At 34.8% G+C, this 20,015-nt stretch overlaps 1 protein-coding gene across 1 annotated transcript in view; it reads left to right on the top strand.

Annotated features, from left to right (window-relative positions):
- The first annotated feature begins 7,985 nt into the window (after positions 1-7,985).
- The window catches only part of LOC148944941 (uncharacterized), a 39,856-nt gene continuing 27,826 nt past the window's right edge, over positions 7,986-20,015 (top strand). The window contains exons 1-2 of the mRNA XM_089099545.1: positions 7,986-8,620; positions 12,460-12,561. Coding sequence (XP_088955671.1) covers positions 8,030-8,620; positions 12,460-12,561 — 693 coding nt within the window. The 5' untranslated portion in view covers positions 7,986-8,029. The remainder of the gene's footprint in view (positions 8,621-12,459; positions 12,562-20,015) is intronic.

The following is a 20,015-nucleotide window of genomic DNA, read 5'->3' as shown; positions in this document are numbered from 1 at the left end:
GTGATAGGAGAGCAACAAACACCCCTCTCATGTCAACCCTTTTTCCAAACACATCCAATCAAAATTTTGGGACATCCATTTTGTTCAACGCAGTTGAAAGTTCTTGAAATTATGTCTTTTAGGATGATAACCCCTCAGCCTTCAGTGCCAGGGTTGTAAGTTTAGCCCTCGGGGCATATGAAGTTTATATAGAAAGTTGTAGAAATTTCAAAAAGGGGTCATTTAATTGGAAATTGAAATTGCCCTTTTTAATAGTCAAAAGTGAGTGGAGAGTAATTAACCCCCCTCTCATGCCCAGCATTTCCCCAAAAACATTCAATCAAAGTTTAGAGATAGCCATTTTGTTCAACGTAGTTGAAAGTTCTGGAAATTATTTATTTAAGGATGACAAACCCCCCAGAGCCCAAAGGGCAAAGGTTGTATGTTTTTATAGATAGAGTTGTCGTAAAACTTCAAAAGGGGCTCATTCAATTGGAAATTGAGAGGGCTAGTGCTGTTTTTAATAGTCGGAAGTGATTGGAGGGTAACTAACCACCCTCTCACGCCCACCATTCCTCCAAACACATCCAATCAAAATTTTCAGATAGCCATTTTGTTCAACGTAGTAGAAAGTCCTGGAAATTAGGTCTTTGAGAATGGCAGCCCTCAGGGTAAGGGCTGTAAGTTATGGCCCGGGGACATATAGGATTTTTATTGAAATTGTTGTCCTAGAAACTTCAAAAGGGCTCATTTGATTGGAAGTTGAAAGGGCTAGTGTCATTTTTAATAGTTGAAAGTGATTGGAGAGCAACTAATGCCCCTCACATGCCCACCATTTCCCCAAACACATCCAATCAAAATTTTGAGATAGCCATTTTGTCTAAAGTAGTTGAAAGTTCTGGAAATTAGGTCTTAGAGGATGACAACCACCCTAACAACCCTTAGGGTAAGAGTTGTAATTTATGCCCTGGGGGCATATAAGGTGTTTATAAAAAGCATTGTCATTTCAAAAAGAGCTCTTTCAATTGGAAATCGAAAGGCCTAGTGCCCTTTTTAATAGTCAAAAGTGATTGAAAGACTTGACATTTTTATAGTAAAGATCGATGTGAGTATACTGTATTATTTTTGTTGTTGTTGTTGTTTAGACCAGGGCAATTTGTATTGAGGGAGTTGTCGTGGGAACTTTGAAAAGGGCTCATTCGATTGAAAATAGAAAGGGCTGATGACCTTTTTAATAGTCGAAAGTGACTGGAGGGAAACTAATCTCCCTCCCACGGCCACCCTCCCATTTGCCCATTATGTTTAAAAACTAAATGTTGGCTTAAGATTAAATCAAAATGCACTGTGTGATTGTTAATTCCCAATAAGGCATCTCAGCAGTATCCCAAGAACGACTGAGGGTATTATGTTCAGACTTTCAGGGTTACTTCTGCTCTTAAAATTTAACCAAATCAAAATAGCGTAAGTGTATCAAGCTATCAAAGAAAGTAAACAGATTTTTTTGTGATTGGTATCAAGTTTTCCATTTCAGGTCAACTAGAGGAGGTATGAAACTAAATTAAACACTACTATTTGTGTCTATATTTTTAAAAGGGTGTATATTGTTAAAAATTACTGAAAATTTTTTCTCCAGCATACAAATAGCAGGCCAAACTATAAAGTCTTAAAAAAAGAAAAGATTTAAAGCTTTATTTTCTTTTTCCCTGAAAAGACTATATCAATAGAAAACGAATAGAAATTAATTAAAAAAAACTTTTTCCACAAAATAAGTTTTTCAAAGAAAAGTAAAGAACTCCATTAAAAAAAATGAGCAAAAATAAAATCAAATAATCTACCAAGCATGAAACTACCACAAATCAGCACTAATAAATAAATGAAACCCAAGACGAACAAATATTACAATATTTAACTGAGTCAAACTCAAAACGAGCCGAAATTAACATAAGTTGGGCTCAAAACCCCTGTGCCTTCCCAAGTCCAGAACAAAATGTGCACTTTACTGAAAAAAATGCAAATGAATGTGCATTGTCAGTTTAATACACATATGCTGGTATTTAGTAATCAAATTGTTAATATTATTTGATTTATTTAAAGTTATAAAAGTAAAAACATTTATATTTTTTCAGTAAAGTGTAAATTATGTTCTGGCCTTGGGAAGGCATAGGGGTTTTGAGCCCAACTTATTTTAATTTTTGCTCGTTTTGAGTTTGGCTCGGTTATTTATTGTAATTTCTGTTTGTTTTGGGTTTCATTTATTTATTGATGTTGGTTTGTGGTAGTTTCACGCTTGCGGATTATTTGATTTTATGTTTGCTCATTTTTTGTTTAATGGAGTTCTTTACTTTTCTTTGAAAAACTTAATTTGTAGAAAAAGTTTTTTTAAAATTAATTTCCAAAAAGAGGTCCTTGTAGGTAAGTCAATAAAATAATAATTTGATCTTAAGTGTTTGATCTTAAACAATCTTAGTAATAACCATATTGATGCATAGCCTAGTTTCTTAGCTATTCTCTAATGTATACAATTCTTCCCAATCCCTCTTTGCTAACAAGATGTAAGGGTTTTAGTTTTACACAATTTTTCTCAATTGGATACTGTTTTTTCGCCCTATACCAGACAAATACATTTAAGTGATTAGTGCTCTGTTCAAAAATAACACTGCTGCAGTTTGGTCTGATATGAAGAAAATGGCTACATGTAAAATTCAATCAGACAGAATTGGAGAAAAGAGGGTTGGAGGGGGGGGGGGTGGTAGTTGCCACTGGATCACTTTTGACTTTTAAAAAAGGAATTATAACTTACAAATTCTAATCCTTTGAGTCCCCTCCAATGTTTATACAGTCACTTCTTTACTAAAATTTTATATGCCCCCAGGGCATAAGTTACAACCCTTTCCCTAGGCTTTGGGACGGGGGGGGGTATGTTGACCCCTGAATTTTGTTATCTGATCATTGGACTTTAAAAAAAAAATGTTAATCTCAAAATTTTTATCAGATACATTTTGAGAAACAAGGGCTTGTGTGTGTGGAGGGAGGGGGAGGGGTGGATGCCCCTGATCCCTTTTGACTCATAAGAACGTAATTAGAAGTTTCAATTTACAATCAAATGAACCTTCTCTGAAGTTCATGCAACCAACCATTACATAGAAACCTCATATGCCCCTATGGCATAACTTGAAACACTTGTTCCCGGCTGTGAGGGTTGTGTTCACACTGGAGTCTTGTTATCTAGTGTTTAAACTATTTTTAACAAAATGGCTATCTGAAAATTTTTATCAGACTGGTTTGGGAGAAAAGATCATGGGGAGGGGGGCTAGTTGCCCTCCAATCTCTTTTGACTCTTAAAAAGTCAGCTAGAATTTTCAGTTTCCAATTAAATGAGCCCTCTCTGAAGGTTATACAAGCATTCTTTCCATAAGAACAATATATGCTCCCAGGACACTTACAATGTCTGCCCCCAGGCCATGAATGGTTGTGTTGACACTTGAGTTCTTGCTATCTTTTCTTTGAACTATTTTTAACAAAATGACTATCTAAAAATTTTTATTAGATGCATTTGGTGGATAAAGGGCAGGGGGGGGGGCTAGTTGCCCTCTGATCACTTTGTATTTGTAAAAAGGGCAATTGAACTTTCAAATTCCAATTGGATGAGCCCCCTCCAAAGTTTATACAAATGCCCCTTCCATATGAATTGCCCCAGGAAAAAAAAATCAAAACTTTGGAGCCATATGGCCTCTACTATAGGCAATGCTGTAATGTTGCCTCTGAAGCATACTTCAGAAGTCAAATAACTCTGCCTGTATGTTCCACCACCCATTACTCTTGTTTGTCTATGCTACGCTATTTATACAAAAAAACAACATTTTTTTTTCTATTCAAGTGCTGGGTAGTTAATTAGGGTGGTACTTGTTAATTAAAGAAAACACAGTTAAGAAGTTTATTGAATGTAAGGTTGTAGAAAACCAGTTTCATAGCCACAGAAACAAATGACAGGTGACAGAACACATTGAAGTTGTATAATTTGGGCTATATGTTTGTACACTAGGGGGTGGTTAAATTAGGGGTGCTGTCCAATTAATTCCCCCTCCCCCCACCTCCCTTAATATGCAAATATATAGCCAAAATTATATTATTATATAAACTAAATGTTATATTTCATTGTCCAAATACTAAACCCCCTGCCCCTAACGTGTAAATATATAGCCCAAATTATATTATCATATAAACTATCAGTGGGATTAATCTAATTTCACTTCTTGGGTGTGTTTTGTCTAATAAGCAAAGGGTTCTCCAAAGTACAGACAATAGGTGCCAAAATGAGAGTTTTTTCTTGGTTATATTTAGAGGATTTGAAATCACAGATTTCAATAAACTAAAGCTGAAATTGTAATTAGGATGTTTCAAAATGTCTAATAATATGCATCATTCAGGGTTTTGTTTTATAAATCTTTAGTTTTTAGTACTACTTGTATTCAAGGTTGTCCGTGCTTTGTTAAGCACAAATCTAAGGCTACTAATGTAACAGAAAGTCTAAGAGCAAAATAGGATAAATAAATGTGTCATATTTTGGGTTTGATTTCTATTGAAATTAGTATTTTAGGCCTTTATTAGTCAGCAATTGGTATTGCACTATTGTAGTGTGCTATTGTTGTAGATGTTTTAACAAGGGTTTGTGTTCTGTTTGTATTTCCCCCAATAAGTTATGGAGGGAAGATAGAAGTTTTGAAAGATATCATGTAGTTAAAGATTCTGAGATTTGTTCTTGTTATATGTGAATATATAGAAAACAGATTGATTTTAACTTACCTCATCTAAAGCCATTATCATTGGCAAATATATCCAAGTTTCGAAAATAGCAAGGAAGTATGCTGACAAATTTTATTGTCAAATTAATCCTAAAAGCGTATTTCTTTTGTTTTTTATTGCGTTTATACAAGTAAGCATTTTTTTCAGAGATAATTGCTAAGCTTGTTCAATTGTATTTACCATCTGAACTGGTGATATTTTTCATTGCAAAACTGTCTCCAAAAGCAGTTATCAGACTTTAGTACAAAAAAGGAAGGGATTGTGATTGTTGTTAGATTCCTGTTGTGTTGGATCTTCTATCCCCACAACTGTCAAAATATCTTTTCTCCAAAAACTTTGCCTTTAGTTTTTTTGGCTTGATTTATGCCAAAAGTCTAGCATGTTGAACACAATATAGTATTTTCTATTAATTCAAAAATTGATAATTTTCTCTTTTTTAAGTAAAACTAATAACTTTGCTGATCCAAAAGTCTTTCTGCTATGTCTGGAAATAGCTTCTTCAGCTCTATTTGCAATAAAGTTTTTTTTTTTATTTTGCATTTTTCTACCATTTAATTTCTGCTGAGCAGCAGAATTTCAATAACTTGTAAAGGTTGAAAAACAAAAGACAGAACTCGTTACCTGTATACATAAGAAGGGGAAAGACCCTAAAGATTGTTCTTTGTACAGGCCCCTCAATATTTGTTCACTTCTAGCAAAGTTACTGGAGAAGATACTGTGCCCTATTGTGCAGCGCGAGCGGATGTGGGTGACAAACAGTTTGGTTTACGGTCCAGTCTTGGTGTTCAGAATGCACATGCAACTTTTATTTCAATTTTTGAAAAGTTTAAGAAACGAAAAACTCCGTTATTCGTCTGCGCAATAGACATCTAAGGCGTTTGATTGTCTTATATTCGCAAGCAGTCCTGTCACTACTAAGGGCAGGAGTTGATTCCTTTGTTTGTAATTGTCTATGGCAATGGTATCGAAAATCTCAAGTAAGAATTCGGTCTGCGGGACAGCTTTCTGGACCTATAGATATACGTAGGGGTGTTAAACAAGGCTCAGTAATCAGCCCTTTTATATTTAACAATGCAATACGTTCTGCAACAAAATCGATAGAAGATTTTGGATAGATGATGGAATTGATGCTAGTCATCAACCTTACGCAGATGATCTACTTTTGATAAGTGATAATTTAGAATCTTTACAGAAAGCTGTTAATGCCGTGTCGTCTGCACTTGGTGATATTGGGCTAACAATAGAACCGTCTAAGACTGAATTCTTCGTTTTGAACGACAAAATATTACCAAATTGTGCTGTTGATGTTTGCGGGAAGACAGTTCTCCAAAAGGATAAGTTTGAGTATCTTGGACTCCGGTATGGGAATTCTATCAGAGCTACTAAAAATCTTGTTATTGCAGCACTTAAAGAAAAACTGTGGAAAACTTACGGTATGCTAGCACGAACTAAAGGTCAATTTGACAAAATTACGCTCGGTCGTCTCTGTAACGCCATATTCACGCCACATGTCTTTTTTTAACCCCTTTATGGAATTGCTTTAGTAAAACTGAACGTAACCAAATTCGTTCAATTTTTTTTCGGTATTGCAAATATTTATTGGGAATTCCCATATGGTTCAGAAACTCTTATGTTTTGCAGAGGTACTATATTTTTGATATAAGTAAGAAAATGGATGAGTTGTATACCCTTTTCAAAAGTCGAAATAGAACAATCCCTGACTTTCCATTGGCTAGTTTTGTGCATTAAAATTGTGATTTTGATTTCGTTTGTTTTCTCTTTTCCATAGTTATTGCAGTTTAATTTTGTTTTGTAGCATTGTGTGATTTTTGGTTATTTTTTTCTTTCGTTTTTATAACTCATTTGAGCATTTACTTTGTATTTGTATGAAGTGTTGAAATAAAATTATTATTATTATTATTAGAACTTAAAAGTAAAAGTAGGTAGCATTCTGAAACTATTACTGAAGGAACTTTGAAAGAGCCTCTGCACAAGCATTTGCATAGAAAAAGAGGCTGAATATCCAGCAGAGTATACAATTGGTCACAGAAATGTTAAGCAAATGATCACACATTCTTATCAGCAAAGTGTACTTAGCTGCCATAGTCACTCATTTCTGTTATTTTATTCTTCAAAACAATTTATACTATTTCATAAAAAAAAAGAAATGGATCTGTTATCCTTTTAATTTTATAATGCTTAGTACTTAAGAAAGCTATTGTTTTTGTCATTAAAAATTTATTGTTTAAGAAAGTTTATTTGTTTTAAACTCATCATTTCCAGCTGAAGAATAATAACCTAATCTTTTCTAAGGCCCTACACATAGCTGCTTGTAGCCTACATATAGCTGTAGGCTACCTATGGCAAAGTTTAGGTGTGGAATATTAACCCCTTGCAAGAATATGTTTATGAGTTTTAAGCTCATCATTACCTGTTGAAGAATAATAATCTGATCTTTTCTAAGACCTTTTCTGTATCCACATATGCTAAAACATTTATCTTCTTGCACATTAATGATTATAAATAGAATCATGTCTTGATTTTGTTGAGCTTGTAAAAACTTGTCTACCATTCTAGACCATAAATGACTACAGCCCACAGTATGGTTCACTTTAAGACTGATAAATTTTTGCTTAGAAATTTTAAAAAAATTTAAGGAAGTATAATCCTTTAGCACTTCTGCATGTCAGCTATCCTAATGAGACAACCTTCTTCTCTGATTAACTCAATGATCAAAATTGTAATCATTAAGATTCTTGGCTTTCCCACCAAATCTTGGGAAAATCTGGCAAAAAAACTACTTGGTTATTGTTTAGGAATGTTACTATAATAGCTGCAATGTATTGTGCTTAAATTTTTTGGAAAAATGGTTCGTCATCTTATTGCAATGACTGGGCGTGAGTCTATATTCAGAAGTATAACTCTAAGAGCCTTCAGTTGTACATACAAAAAGTAAATTGGCTAATGTTGATTCAAGAGTTTTTTGCAAATTACGAAAGCATGTTGTTCAATTTTCATAGAGAGATAATTATTATCCAGCTAAGCATATTAATAAATTGAAATGGAATGTTAGATCTTTGAAAGATAAATACATGTTATGAGTTATCCTTTAATTTCTAATTGTAGAGTACTTTATTAATTTTCACCTTTGTTGCCTGTAATGCCTGGGATTTGGAATGCTTATTTATATGTTTCAATTTATTTCAGCAGATTTGTGTAATTCAAGGCTTTAGTCACTATTTCTGAAATGGAGCAAAAAGAATTTTGTTTGAAGTGGAACAACTACCTAGATGTATTTCATGGAGCTTTTTTATCTGTATTGAACAGTGAGAACTTCACAGATGTCACCCTATTTTGTGACAGTCAAAGCATCAAATGTCACAGACTTATTCTCTCATCTTGTAGTTCCTACTTTGAAACACTGTTTCTTGGGTTTTCACACTCCCATCCTATTATTATTTTAAAGGACGTGAAATTTCATGATCTGCAAGCTTTGGTGAAATTTATGTATACAGGTGAAGTGACTGTTCCACCAGCTCAAACTAGTTCATTACTAAAAGTGGCTGAAATGCTTAAAGTTAAAGGTCTTGCTCATCCTGATGAAACAGCTAATTGGATTCAGAAACCTAGTTATCCCTCTCAAAACACTAAAAAAAACCAACCTGCTCCAAAGGGACACAGAGTTGAAACAACCTGTGAAAACAGTATCTTTGCTGAAGATTCTTCCAGTAATCTACAACCTCCTGTAGCAGATAGCTTAAATGATAGCTTTGTAAACTCTCCTGCTGAAACTAGTTCCTCTGTTTATAAAACAGATATTGCTGCATGCAATTCACCTGTAAGTTTCTTTCATTGAATTTTACTTCAGTCAAATTTAAGTGATCATTGGATGGTTAGGCTATGTATTTAATTTAAATTTATGTTTCTGGAAGACACTTGGCTAGGTTACAGTCAAAAGATATCATGATACTTGTGTAATACCCAGAGACTAGAATCTCCTTTCCCACCTAAAAATACCTTTAGGCTAGAAATCCTTTATTTTAACAGTCAAAAAGTACTAAGGTCTGATTTTGCTTTTACGATTTTTATTATTTGACTAGACATTTCTTTTTTCTCACATTCTGGCTTTTGTGTCCTTAAAAGGTCCAATAAGTTATCGAAGGGCTCCCTGATCTTTGCCAAAACGGCTTAAATTTAATTTTTTTCATCTTACAAAACAATGATAGAGGAGTTTAATAATATTTTAATCAAAGTCCTTAGACCTCTGATTTGAATAGAATGAACAATTATATTTTGATAAATGGTCTGAGATCTAAGGTATGAGGTTAGGGTCTTCAGATTTTAAGAAAAAAATTCTTCTAAAAAGATTTAACAACAAAGTTTACTGACTATTAAAAAAAAAGCCTACAGACACTATTTTTCTCTGAGCCTATATACCTTAACCAATTGTGGTAAACCACACAATAGGTTTAACTGAAGAAAACTCTTCCAATGCTTTTTCATAAAAGGATAAAGTGATGTCTGTTGGGAAAATAGGCATTGCCAAATATCTGTATGCATGATCCATTGAAACTTTTCGAAAAAAGCAACCAAATTCATAACGCTTTTTCAAAACAAATCCAAGATAACCAAAGCCCCTCCCCCCTCCTAGGCTGCTTATTTTGAGTTTGGTGAACTTTGATAAGATTGCAATATTAGGCCTGTTTTTTTTTCACTCATCAATGTGCTAAGATCTTACATCTCACAAAGTGAAATCTTTGAACAAAGATCTTACATCTTTGGTCGTTTTTGTGCAAAAGTCATTCATCATTCTGCTCTGATCAGCGGTCTGAGAACAATGATGAGTAGATCATCAATGCTCTCTTATCATTGTTCTATATGGCAAAACAGTGGCAGTCTTCACACTTTTTGCTAACATCAGTGAGCTGTAAGATCTTAGAACAAAGATGAGTTGAAAAACGATAATCTTTGCAGAAAGATGAAAGATCTTATATGTAAGATTTTGGTGCTAAAAAACGGGCCTATTGACTCCTTCAGAGACTGTTTTATGTGCAGGGATTTATCAAACACTATATTTCACAGGTATGATGGCTTTGTCCAGTCCCATTAAAAATCTACCAGAAGATCTCTACCACATATTTTAAAATTCCAAGTAAACTGCATGTTCATGTCACCTATTCCCCTTTTTTTTTATTTAAGATGGGAAAAGGACCTTCACTTTTTTGTTCACAAAGGCTCCAGGACATGTGCAACATTTCACACCAGTGAACATCCTAAGATAAGGATTAGGATAAATTAATTATTTATTTCTTTGTGGTAGATATGTCCTGGCAAATTTGCTCAGGCATAGACAGTCTCATCAATCATTTCTCTGAAATAACTACATTCATCCACAGTAATTAACTTAAGATAAATATTTACATTATATATTTTGTAATAAAAACTGCTGAGCCCTTAGAATGTGTTGGTATTCATCTGAACTTGATCAATTAAAATGTATAATAAGCAACCTCAATTTTCTCATAATATTTGATTACTGTTGTAAAATTACTGTAAAATAAAAACTCAGTAAGTAAAATTGGTAAAATTCTAGCCCTGTAGCTAGAAGACCAGTTGAGCATTTTATTATTTTTTTTTCTTCTTTTAATGACAATTTTTAATATTTTGATTTTCCTAGGCTTGAAAAAGGGAATGTCCCTTCTCTGGAGTTTCATTAGTTTAATTAATATTCTTGTGTAACCTTTTAGTAATCTTTTGCCTAGGGTAATATCTCAGTGCTTTGACAGTGCCTAGTTTTGGACAGATGTTCTGTAAAAATAAACTTCAAAATTTCCCTCTTGTTTTTCTGGTTCTTACTTTGTCACAGTTGATTCATTTTATGGTACATGGGTTGAAATAGCCTATGGGATATTTGTTGGCAGAATCTATTGGGAAGTATATAATTCGAGCTATATATTTGCACATTAGGGGAGAGAGGGTTTGGGATAAAGTTTAGAAGAGCTGCATAGAGAACTGCAATACATCACTAAACTTTTTTGTATTTGCAGCTCAAAAGTACCATAAGCAAAATTGTAAAAAACGGAATTTTGATATCAATAGATATATTAAAAGAATTGGTTTATTATGTTGATTCTAAATGTATACAAATCGTATAAAGTTTAGTGTTACCCATCAAAAGTTACAAGCCTGAGAAAATTTGTGGGATTTTCGAAGAAGAGGGGGAACACCCCCTAAAAGTGAAGGAATCTCAATGAAAATCCCACCATCGAATTCAGTGTATCTGAGGATGACTTGCTCCCCCCCCCCACAGTCTTATGGAGAAAGGGATGCAAGGTATGAAATTTACACAGTGTTTGCATATTGTTCACAGCTATTGGAAAGTATACAGATATTTTTTGCAGGGTGTTTTTTTTTCAGGGGGGTTACATGAAGGATCTTTCCATGGAGGAATTCTTTTTTTGAGAAAAGAAGTTCCCATAAAGGGGCAGCTCGATTTGGGGTGCTACCCTAACCGTCAAAAGCACTAAACGTCATAACATCTAAAAGGAAAATCCGTCAGAACCACTAACCTTCATAACATTTAAAAAAAAAATTATAAGTATATATGATAGTAATAAGTATACAATAGTTTAGAAACAAATTTCGGCCATATATTTGCACATCAGGGGGGTGGGGGTAAAGCATCAGATGTATTAATTTCGTAACCTCACCTAGGTACCTTTCCCCCCTAAATCCCAAAAAACTAAAGTTTTAAAATTTTAGATGTTATGACGGTTAGTGGTTCCGGCGGTTTTTGTTGTTGATGTTATGACGGATTTTGTAGACGAAAGGACGTTAGTGCTCCTGACGGGTAGATGTTTTGATGCCTTCCCCTGGATTTCCCGGCATTATTTAAAAAACATTATAAATTCAATAAAAAAAAAATGCTTAACTGAGAATAAGGAGCAACATTAAAATTTAAAACGAGCAGAAATTATTACATATTTGAGGAGTGTGCTCCCTCCTCAATACCCAACTCTTTGCGCTAAAGCTATTAGAACCTTTTAAATGGTTTATTATTCAGATTAAACAGTCCTTGTGTTTCAGGAGTCATTTTAAATGATAGGAGCTATTAGTCAAATTTTAGCCTTTAGCTAGATATTGATGAGGGGGGCAACCCCCCCTCATACATATTTCAGTTGAATTTTTTTTGTCATTTAATACCGCAAGAGAACGACTAGTCGAATATTTATCACTCAATCATAAACACTTCACAACAAAATTAATTAGTGCAATTAACATTTATATCGTTTTCTTTCGCCCTTCTCTGTATCCAATAAAGATCAAAATAGCATTATCAAATCCAAACCTGTTTCTCCTAGCCTTTGGGTAGTTTTGCACAATGAAAACTATAAGCTGCCTTTAAATATGTCAGTAAAATATTTAAGATACGTAAAATACCGGTAAAATAATTAAATTACATAACATAGTAAAATACGTAAAATACCAATTTTACGAGGGTCCTTAAAGTTACGGTAAAATATCCTATTTTACCATTTACAGCACTATGTTTGACACATTCATCTATCTGTCCATAAAATACTTAATTTGTATGCAATATTAAATTTTTTGCTTCTTTTTATATTTATCCTTTGATAAGATTTATTTTCATTTGGATTGTTTTTTTTTTGTTTTTAGCAAGTCAAGGATGAATTTATTGTAGGTATTGAAAACGGGAGGAACAATAGTTCTATTCAGTTTGAAGATGATGGGGAACATCTTGATTATGGCAGTGAAAAAGTAAGGCTTTGTTTTCTTCTTTTACTGTTTAGCTTTTTTCAAAGCACATGATTCATCATAGCTTTTTATTTTGAAACAGGTCTTTCTCTTTTTGGCTAACTGGTTTTTAACCTTAGATCTGCAATAACAATAGTTAAGTATGCCTTTATCTGTTTATGTTCACTAAAAATAAATGTCCTGTTAAAACCACAGAAACCTCAAATAGGGACGGTTTATCCAATTCAAATGTGGAATTAAAACAAGGCCCAGTTTGTAAAATATGTGGCTTTTTCTCAATTTTAGTTGTTTTGATGACTTCTTTGTACGAAGAATTTATTATTCTTACGAAAAACAAAAACATTCTTCTTCTTAGAAAATAGTTATTTACTGAAAAGGTATTTTGTCCTAGTCGCAAATAATCATGATAGCAGCAGTAGCCAATTCCAGGGGGCTTTCCTAGTTGGCGAATCCCAGATAATATGAATAAACTCGGTTACCCACTCGCCTGCAAGTGAGATAGGAATAGTTGGTCATGAAATTTTTACTAATATTTTGGTCTCCAATTACCTTCAAATTGCTCACAGAATTGATAGAATATCTGAAATACTCATACTGCATTTTTATCTGCCTTAGTTCTGTCCTATAGTGTGTCGGCTAAGCTTCAGTATCGTTCAGTGTTTTAAGAAAGCCTGAAATTTGGTGGATATTTACTTTTGACCACGCTGAACAATCCTGGAAGTGGCATCAAAAATTCAATTACTAAAACACCGTCAAAACTTATAACGTCGCGAACCGTCAGAAAAATTCAAATAGGATTTTAATATCCCAAGAAAGTTTCGAAATAGGCAACAAATGCTGCTGAATGCATTGGTTGTCTCATTTTTATTCTCAGATCATATCAGCGTCGTCTAGATGTCGCAAAACGTTACATCTTTTTCAAATAACGATTTGCTGATATATAAGAGTCAGTACATCAAAGCCAACTATGCTGAAAATCCAAAGAAAACGATTTGAAGATTAGATGATAAGAATGTCGTCCAAACGTCGGATAATGTTGCTTATCTTAAAAAAAAAAGGTTTAGATAGCGCAAGAAAGTCTTGAATGGGTAAAAATGAGCTTCTGATCGCACTGGCGAAATATATGTTTTTACTTTTATAACTTTAATAAATCAAATAATATTAACATTTTCGTTACTAAATATAAGTATATGTATGTTAAACTGATGATGCACATTCATTTGTATTTTTTCAGGAAAGTGCAAATCATGTTCTGGACTTGGGAAGGCATTGGGGTTTTGAGCCTTACTCATGTTAATTTCTGCTTGTTTTGAGTTTGACTCGGTTATTTATTATTTCCGTTCGTTTGGGGTTTCATTTATTTATCGATGCTGATTTGTGGCAGTTTTACGCTTGGTGGATTATTTGATTTTATTTTGCTCATTTTTGGTTTAATGGAGTTCTTTACTTTTCTTTGAAAAACTTATTTTATGTAAAAAGTTTTTTTTTAATTAATTTCTTTTCGTTTTATATTGACATATTCTTTTCAGGGAAAAAGAAAATAATACTTTAAATCTTTTCGTTTTTTTTAAGACTTTATAGTTTGGCCTGCTATTTGTATGCTGGACAAAACAGTTTTCAGCAATTTCTAACAACATACGCCGTTTTAAAAATCTGGACAAAAATAGTAGTGTTTAATTTAGTTTCATACCTCCTATAGTTGACCTGAAATGGAAAACTTGATACTATTCGCAAAAAAATCTGTTTACTTTCTTTGATAGCTTGGACACACTTACGCTATTTTGATTTGGGTAAATTTTAAGAGCAGAACTAGCCCCGAAAGTTTGAACATAATATCCTCAGTCGTTCTTGGGATACTGCTGAGATGCCTTATTGGGAATTAGCATTAACACAGTGCATTTTGATTTAATCTTAAGGCAACATTTAGTTTTTAAACATAATGGGCAAATGGGAGGGTGGGTGTGGAATGGGGACTAGTTGCCCTCCAATCATTTTCGACTATTAAAAAGGGCATTAGCCCTTTCTATTTTCAATCGAATACGCCCTTTTCAAAGTTCCTACGACAACTCCTTCGATACGAAGTGCCCTGGTCTATACAAAAAATAAATAAATAATAATACATTGTACCCAAATCGATCTTTACTATAAAAATGTCAAGCCTTCCAATCACTTTCGACTATTAAAAAGGGCACTAGGCCTTTCAATTTCCAATTGAATGAGCATTTTTGAGTTTCTACGGCAACGCTTTCTATAAACACCTTAGATGCCCCCAGGACATAAATTACAATTCCTGCCCTGAGGGCTATGAGGGGGTTGTCATCCTCAAAGACCTAATTTCCAGAACTCTCAACTACGTGAAACAAAACGCCTATCTCAAAATTTTGATTGGATGTGTTTGGAGAAATGATGGGTGTGAGAGGGGCATTAGTTGCTCTCCAATCACTTTCAACTATTAAAAAAACACTAGCCATTTCAATTTTCAATCAAATGAACCCTTTTGAAGTTTCTACGACAACGCTTTCAATACAAACCTTATATGACCCCAAGGCATAACTTACAACCCTTGCCCTGAGGGCTTGGGGGCTGTCATCCTCAAAGACATAATTTCCGGAATTTTCAGCTACAAATTGTTATCTAAAATTTCTTATTGTACGTGTTTGGGGAAGGGGTATCTGTGAAAGGGGGGTTTATTGCCCTACAATCCCTCTTGACTATTACAAAGGATACTAGCCATTTCAATTCCCATTCGAATGAGACTTTTTTCAAGTTTGCACGACAACGCTTTTAATAAAAACCTTATATGCCCCAGGGTATAACTTACAACACTTTCCCCAAGGGCTCTGAGAGGGTTGTCATCCTCAAAGACATAATTTCTGGACCTTTCAACTACGATGAACAAAATGGTTATCTCAAAGTTTTAATTACTTGTGTTTGGGGAAATGGTGGGCAAGGATGTGAGACGGGTGTTAGTTATCCTTCAATCACTTTCGACTATTAAAAAGGGCACAAACGCTTCTAATTTCCAATCGAATGAGCCCTTTTTGAAGTTTCTACAACATCACTATCAATAAAAACTTTATATGTCCCCAGGCATAACTTACAACCCTTGCCCCGAGGGCTCCGAGGGGGTTACCATTCTCAAAAACCTAATTTCTAAAACTTTTAACTACGGTGAGCAAAATGGCTATATAAAAATTTGATTGGATGTGTTTGGGGAAAAGGTGGGCGTGAGAAGGGGGTTAGTTGCCCTCAAATCACTTTCGACTATTAAAAAGGGCACTAGCCCTTTGAATTTCCTATCGAATGAGTCCTTTTTCAAGTTTCTACGACAGAGCTTTCAATAAAAACCTTATACGCCCCCCGGGCATAACTTGCACCCCTTACCATGAGGGCTAGGGGGGGGGGAGTGTCATCCTGAAGACCCTCCCCCCCCCCTTCATCTTCATTTTATGAAGATATAATTTCCAGAATTTTCAACTACTTTGAACAAAATGGCTATCTCAAAATTTTGATTGGATGTGTTCGGATAAATGGTGGGTGTGGAAGGGGTGTTAGTTGCCTTCCAAACACTATCGACTATTAAAAAGGGCATTAGATATTTCAATTTCCAATCAAATTAGCTCTTTTTGAAGTTCCTACGACAACGCTTTCTATAAAAACCTTATATGTCCCCAGGGCATAACTTACTACTCTTGCCCTGAGGGCTGTAGGGAGGTTGTAATCCTCAAAGACCCAATTTCCTGAATTTTCAAGTACGTTGAACAAAATGGCTGTCTAAAAATTTTGATTGGATGTGTTTGGGGAAATGGTGGGCGTGGAAGGGTTGTTAGTTGCCTTCCAATAACTTTTGACTTTTAAAAAGGGCAGAAGCCACTCCAATTTCCAATCGAATGAGCCCTTTTCGAAGTTTCCACGACAACTCATTCGATACGAAGTGCCCTGGTCTAAAGAAAAAAATAAATAATACATTGTGCCAACATCTTTCTTTACTTAGGCAGCGCGATTGCGCTGCCTATGATAAACGGAGGTATTACAAAGAGAGAGCTTAGGCACTCTGTGGTATCAAACAGTTCGTGGTAACGAACTGTAAGTAAGGAGCAACCCGGCTCAATGGTAATTGAAACTCTAGAAAACGGGTTTTTGATACCAATAGATACATTAAAAGAATCAGATGTTAATGCTGATTTCAAATATATAACTTTCATCACGTTTAGTCCTACCTATCAAAAGTTACACGTCTAAAAAAATCTGGCTGATTTTCGAAAAAGGGGATGAGACCCTCTAAAAGCTGTAGAACCTTAATGAAAATCACACCATCATATTTTAGCGTATGAGAGAACCCTACTGCAGAGGTTTCAAGCTCCTATCTACAAAAATGTGAAATTTTACATTTTTTGCCAGAAGAAAGATCACGGATGCGTGTTTGTTTTTTTTTGTTTTTTTGTTTTGTTTGTTTTTTTTTCCCCAGGGGTGATCGTATCGACCCAGTGCTCCTGGAATATCGTGGGTGGGCTCATTGGAACGGAAATTAAAAGTTCTAGTGCCCTTTTTAAGTGACCAAAAAAAATGGAGGGCAACTAGGCCCCCTCCAACGCATATTTTTTTCCCAAAGTCATCCGATTAAAATTTTGAGATAGCCATTTTGTTCAGCATGGACGAAAATATAAAAACTATGTATTTAAGGATGACTTAATTCCCCAAAGTCCTCGGGGGGGAGGGCTGAAAGTTATGAACTTTACCCAATGTTAACATATGGTATTGGTTATTGGGAAGTATAAAGACGTTTTCAGGGGGGGATTTTTTCTGGTAGTGTTGGAGGGGGGTGGGTTGGGGGTTATGTGGGAGGATCTTTCCATGAAGGAAATTTCATGGGGGAAGGGACATTGCTATGAAGGGGGCGCCAGATTTCCCAGCATTCTTTAAAAAAAAGACCAGAAATTAATTGAAAAAAGTTTTTCAACTGAAAGTAAGGAGCAACATCACAACTTAAAACGAACAGAAAATATTATGTATATGATTGGGTTCACCCCCTAGTCAATATCTCAGTCTTTAAGCCAAAGATGTTTTAGTACTTTCATAAGAGCTATTTATTCTAATTAACGGCCTTTGTGGTTAAGGGTCACTTTTAAAGAACAAAATTCGAAATTTAGCTTAAAGAGCAAGGTATTGACTAGGGGGTGAACTCCCTATTATACGTATTAAGAATATATGAATACAGAAGTTCGTTAGGTAAGTTAATTCGTAAGTTACGTATATTTATTGCTAATAAAATCGTTCGTAAATAAAATTAAACAAGTTTCGAGAAAGCTATTTAACCCAATAAAAGTAAAACTAATATGAAAATTTTGTTGTAATTATTCATGTACGGTGAGCCAAAATCAAAACCTGTATTAATTAAAAAACGTTCAAAAATTAAATAAAAAAAAACAAGTTTTTTTAAGTGAAAGTAAGGAACGACGTTAAAACTTAAAACGAACAGAAATTATTCCGTATATGAAAGGGGCTGTCCCCTCCTCAACGCCTCGCTCTTTACGTTAAAGTTTAACTTTCTCACAACTCTATTTTTTAAACAATAAAGAAATTTAGCGTAAAAAGCGAGGCGTTGAGGAGGGGACAGCCCATTTCATATACGGAATAATTTCTGTATGGGTATTTCTGTATAGTATTGGTTTTGGTTTATTGGAAAGCCATTTAGCACAAGAAAAGTAAAATTAATATACAAATTTTGTTTTACTTATTCACTGAGGGTAAGCCAAAATAAAAGCTGCATTAACTAAAAAACGATCAGAAATTAAATAAAAAAAAAACAAGTTTTTTTTTAACTGAAAGTAAGGAGCGACATTAAAACTTAAAACGAACAGAAATTATTCCGTATATGAAAGGGGCTGTCCCCTCATCAACGCCTCGCTCTTTACGCTAAAGTTTTTATTGTTTTCAAAGACGAAGTTGTGAGAAAGAGTCAAACTTTATCGTAAAGAGCGAGGGGTTGAGGAGGGGACATCCCCTTCTATATACGGATTAATTTCTGTTCGATTCAAGTTATAACGCCGCTCCTTACTTTCAGTTAAAAAAAAACTTGTTTTTTTTTATTTAATTCATCGTAAAGAACGAAAAGAGGTACTTCAAATGACTTGAAAAAAAAAACATCACTTCGATTGAAACTTGGGTGGAAACAACAGTTTTTTAACAATAAAATCAACAAATTGATGTATTTTTTAAGCACGAGAACCTTTTCCGCTATATTTGTATCTGGCGGTGATTGGCATATTTGTTTTTAAACATTTGTATATTTGAACACAACGTTTTTTACAAATGCACTTGGTCAGGTCCTTGTCTCCAGAAGACGCCCCTGATAAAGCGCTTCTGTCTGGAACCGATTTTTCGCCTTTGTCTCGTTTCCATCCCAATCCTGAAGGATAAAGTTTAAGTGTCTAATGTATAAGCGTCCGATTCTATATTTTGGTTTGGAAAATCTTTGTCAATGTCTGAAAATCTTTGTCTATCTCTGTCAATGTCTTTGTCACTTTTTGTTGGACTAGTCGTCAATGATAGTATCCCGAAATAGATATGTTATAGATCCCAGCCTCTCACACGAGCAACGTTAGCAAATGAAGAAGTGGTGTTGCAGCCAGGGACGGCTTGGAACATTGACGGTGCTTTACATTTAGAAGCCCCAAGCTTCGCAGTGATACTGTGTATCGGAATAAACTTGCGGTTCGCACCGACTCCAAAGGACATCTACAATTCCTCGACATTCAAATCGTGAAAAAAAATCGAACCAGGTAAACAAGGACATCCGTTACTGAACCACCTTGTACCCAGCATCCCTACCTTCGTTTGTAGTACAATGCAGGTATCCGCCTCTTCTATATATACAGGGATTTAAATTTCCAGAATCGATCATTCGCTCAGAACACAACACAAGTTCATTCCTCGTAGCAAATAGCTCTCGATCTTCATGTTGGCCGATCTTCTCTAACAAAATTTTGGACATGGAGTCCAACAGCTCTTGCTTGTTCTCATTAACCAACAAGTAGTGTTTCTATTTTGACTTCTGATGTATCCTTGTTGCGAATGAAACCCAGGTTCTGCTTCGGAGTTTACCTTTGCTTGGTAGCGGGGGAGGAAACATCTGATTTTTGTGGGAGAAGAAGTTAGTTGGGTCGGTAGATCTGAATTGGCTAACAATTTAGAGACTAGAAAAGAGATCTGTGTTCGTCCTGGAGTCATCTAGCTTGCTCTTCGTCGGTGTATTAGCAGCATATCCTCGCTTTTTCTGAAATATTTCCACATTATTTTGATAGATTGTGTCTGTCGTTGTTTCCTCAAGACAAAGAAGTTCATCACGAATTCCTTTTGCTGCTGTTCCCTCTAGTATAGAGATAAAACAAGTCCTTTTACCTGAACAATTCGTCGACTATACACATGGACTCGTCTTCGACGTTTTCCGGGTTTCC

Source organism: Artemia sp. Qi Xiang Cuo, chromosome 13 (genome assembly GCF_049724085.1).
Source record: "Artemia sp. Qi Xiang Cuo chromosome 13, ASM4972408v1, whole genome shotgun sequence".
Classification (NCBI taxonomy): domain Eukaryota; kingdom Metazoa; phylum Arthropoda; class Branchiopoda; order Anostraca; family Artemiidae; genus Artemia; species Artemia sp. Qi Xiang Cuo.
Note: the sequence above shows the minus strand (reverse complement) of the source record. Positions and strands in the feature narration are given on the sequence as shown.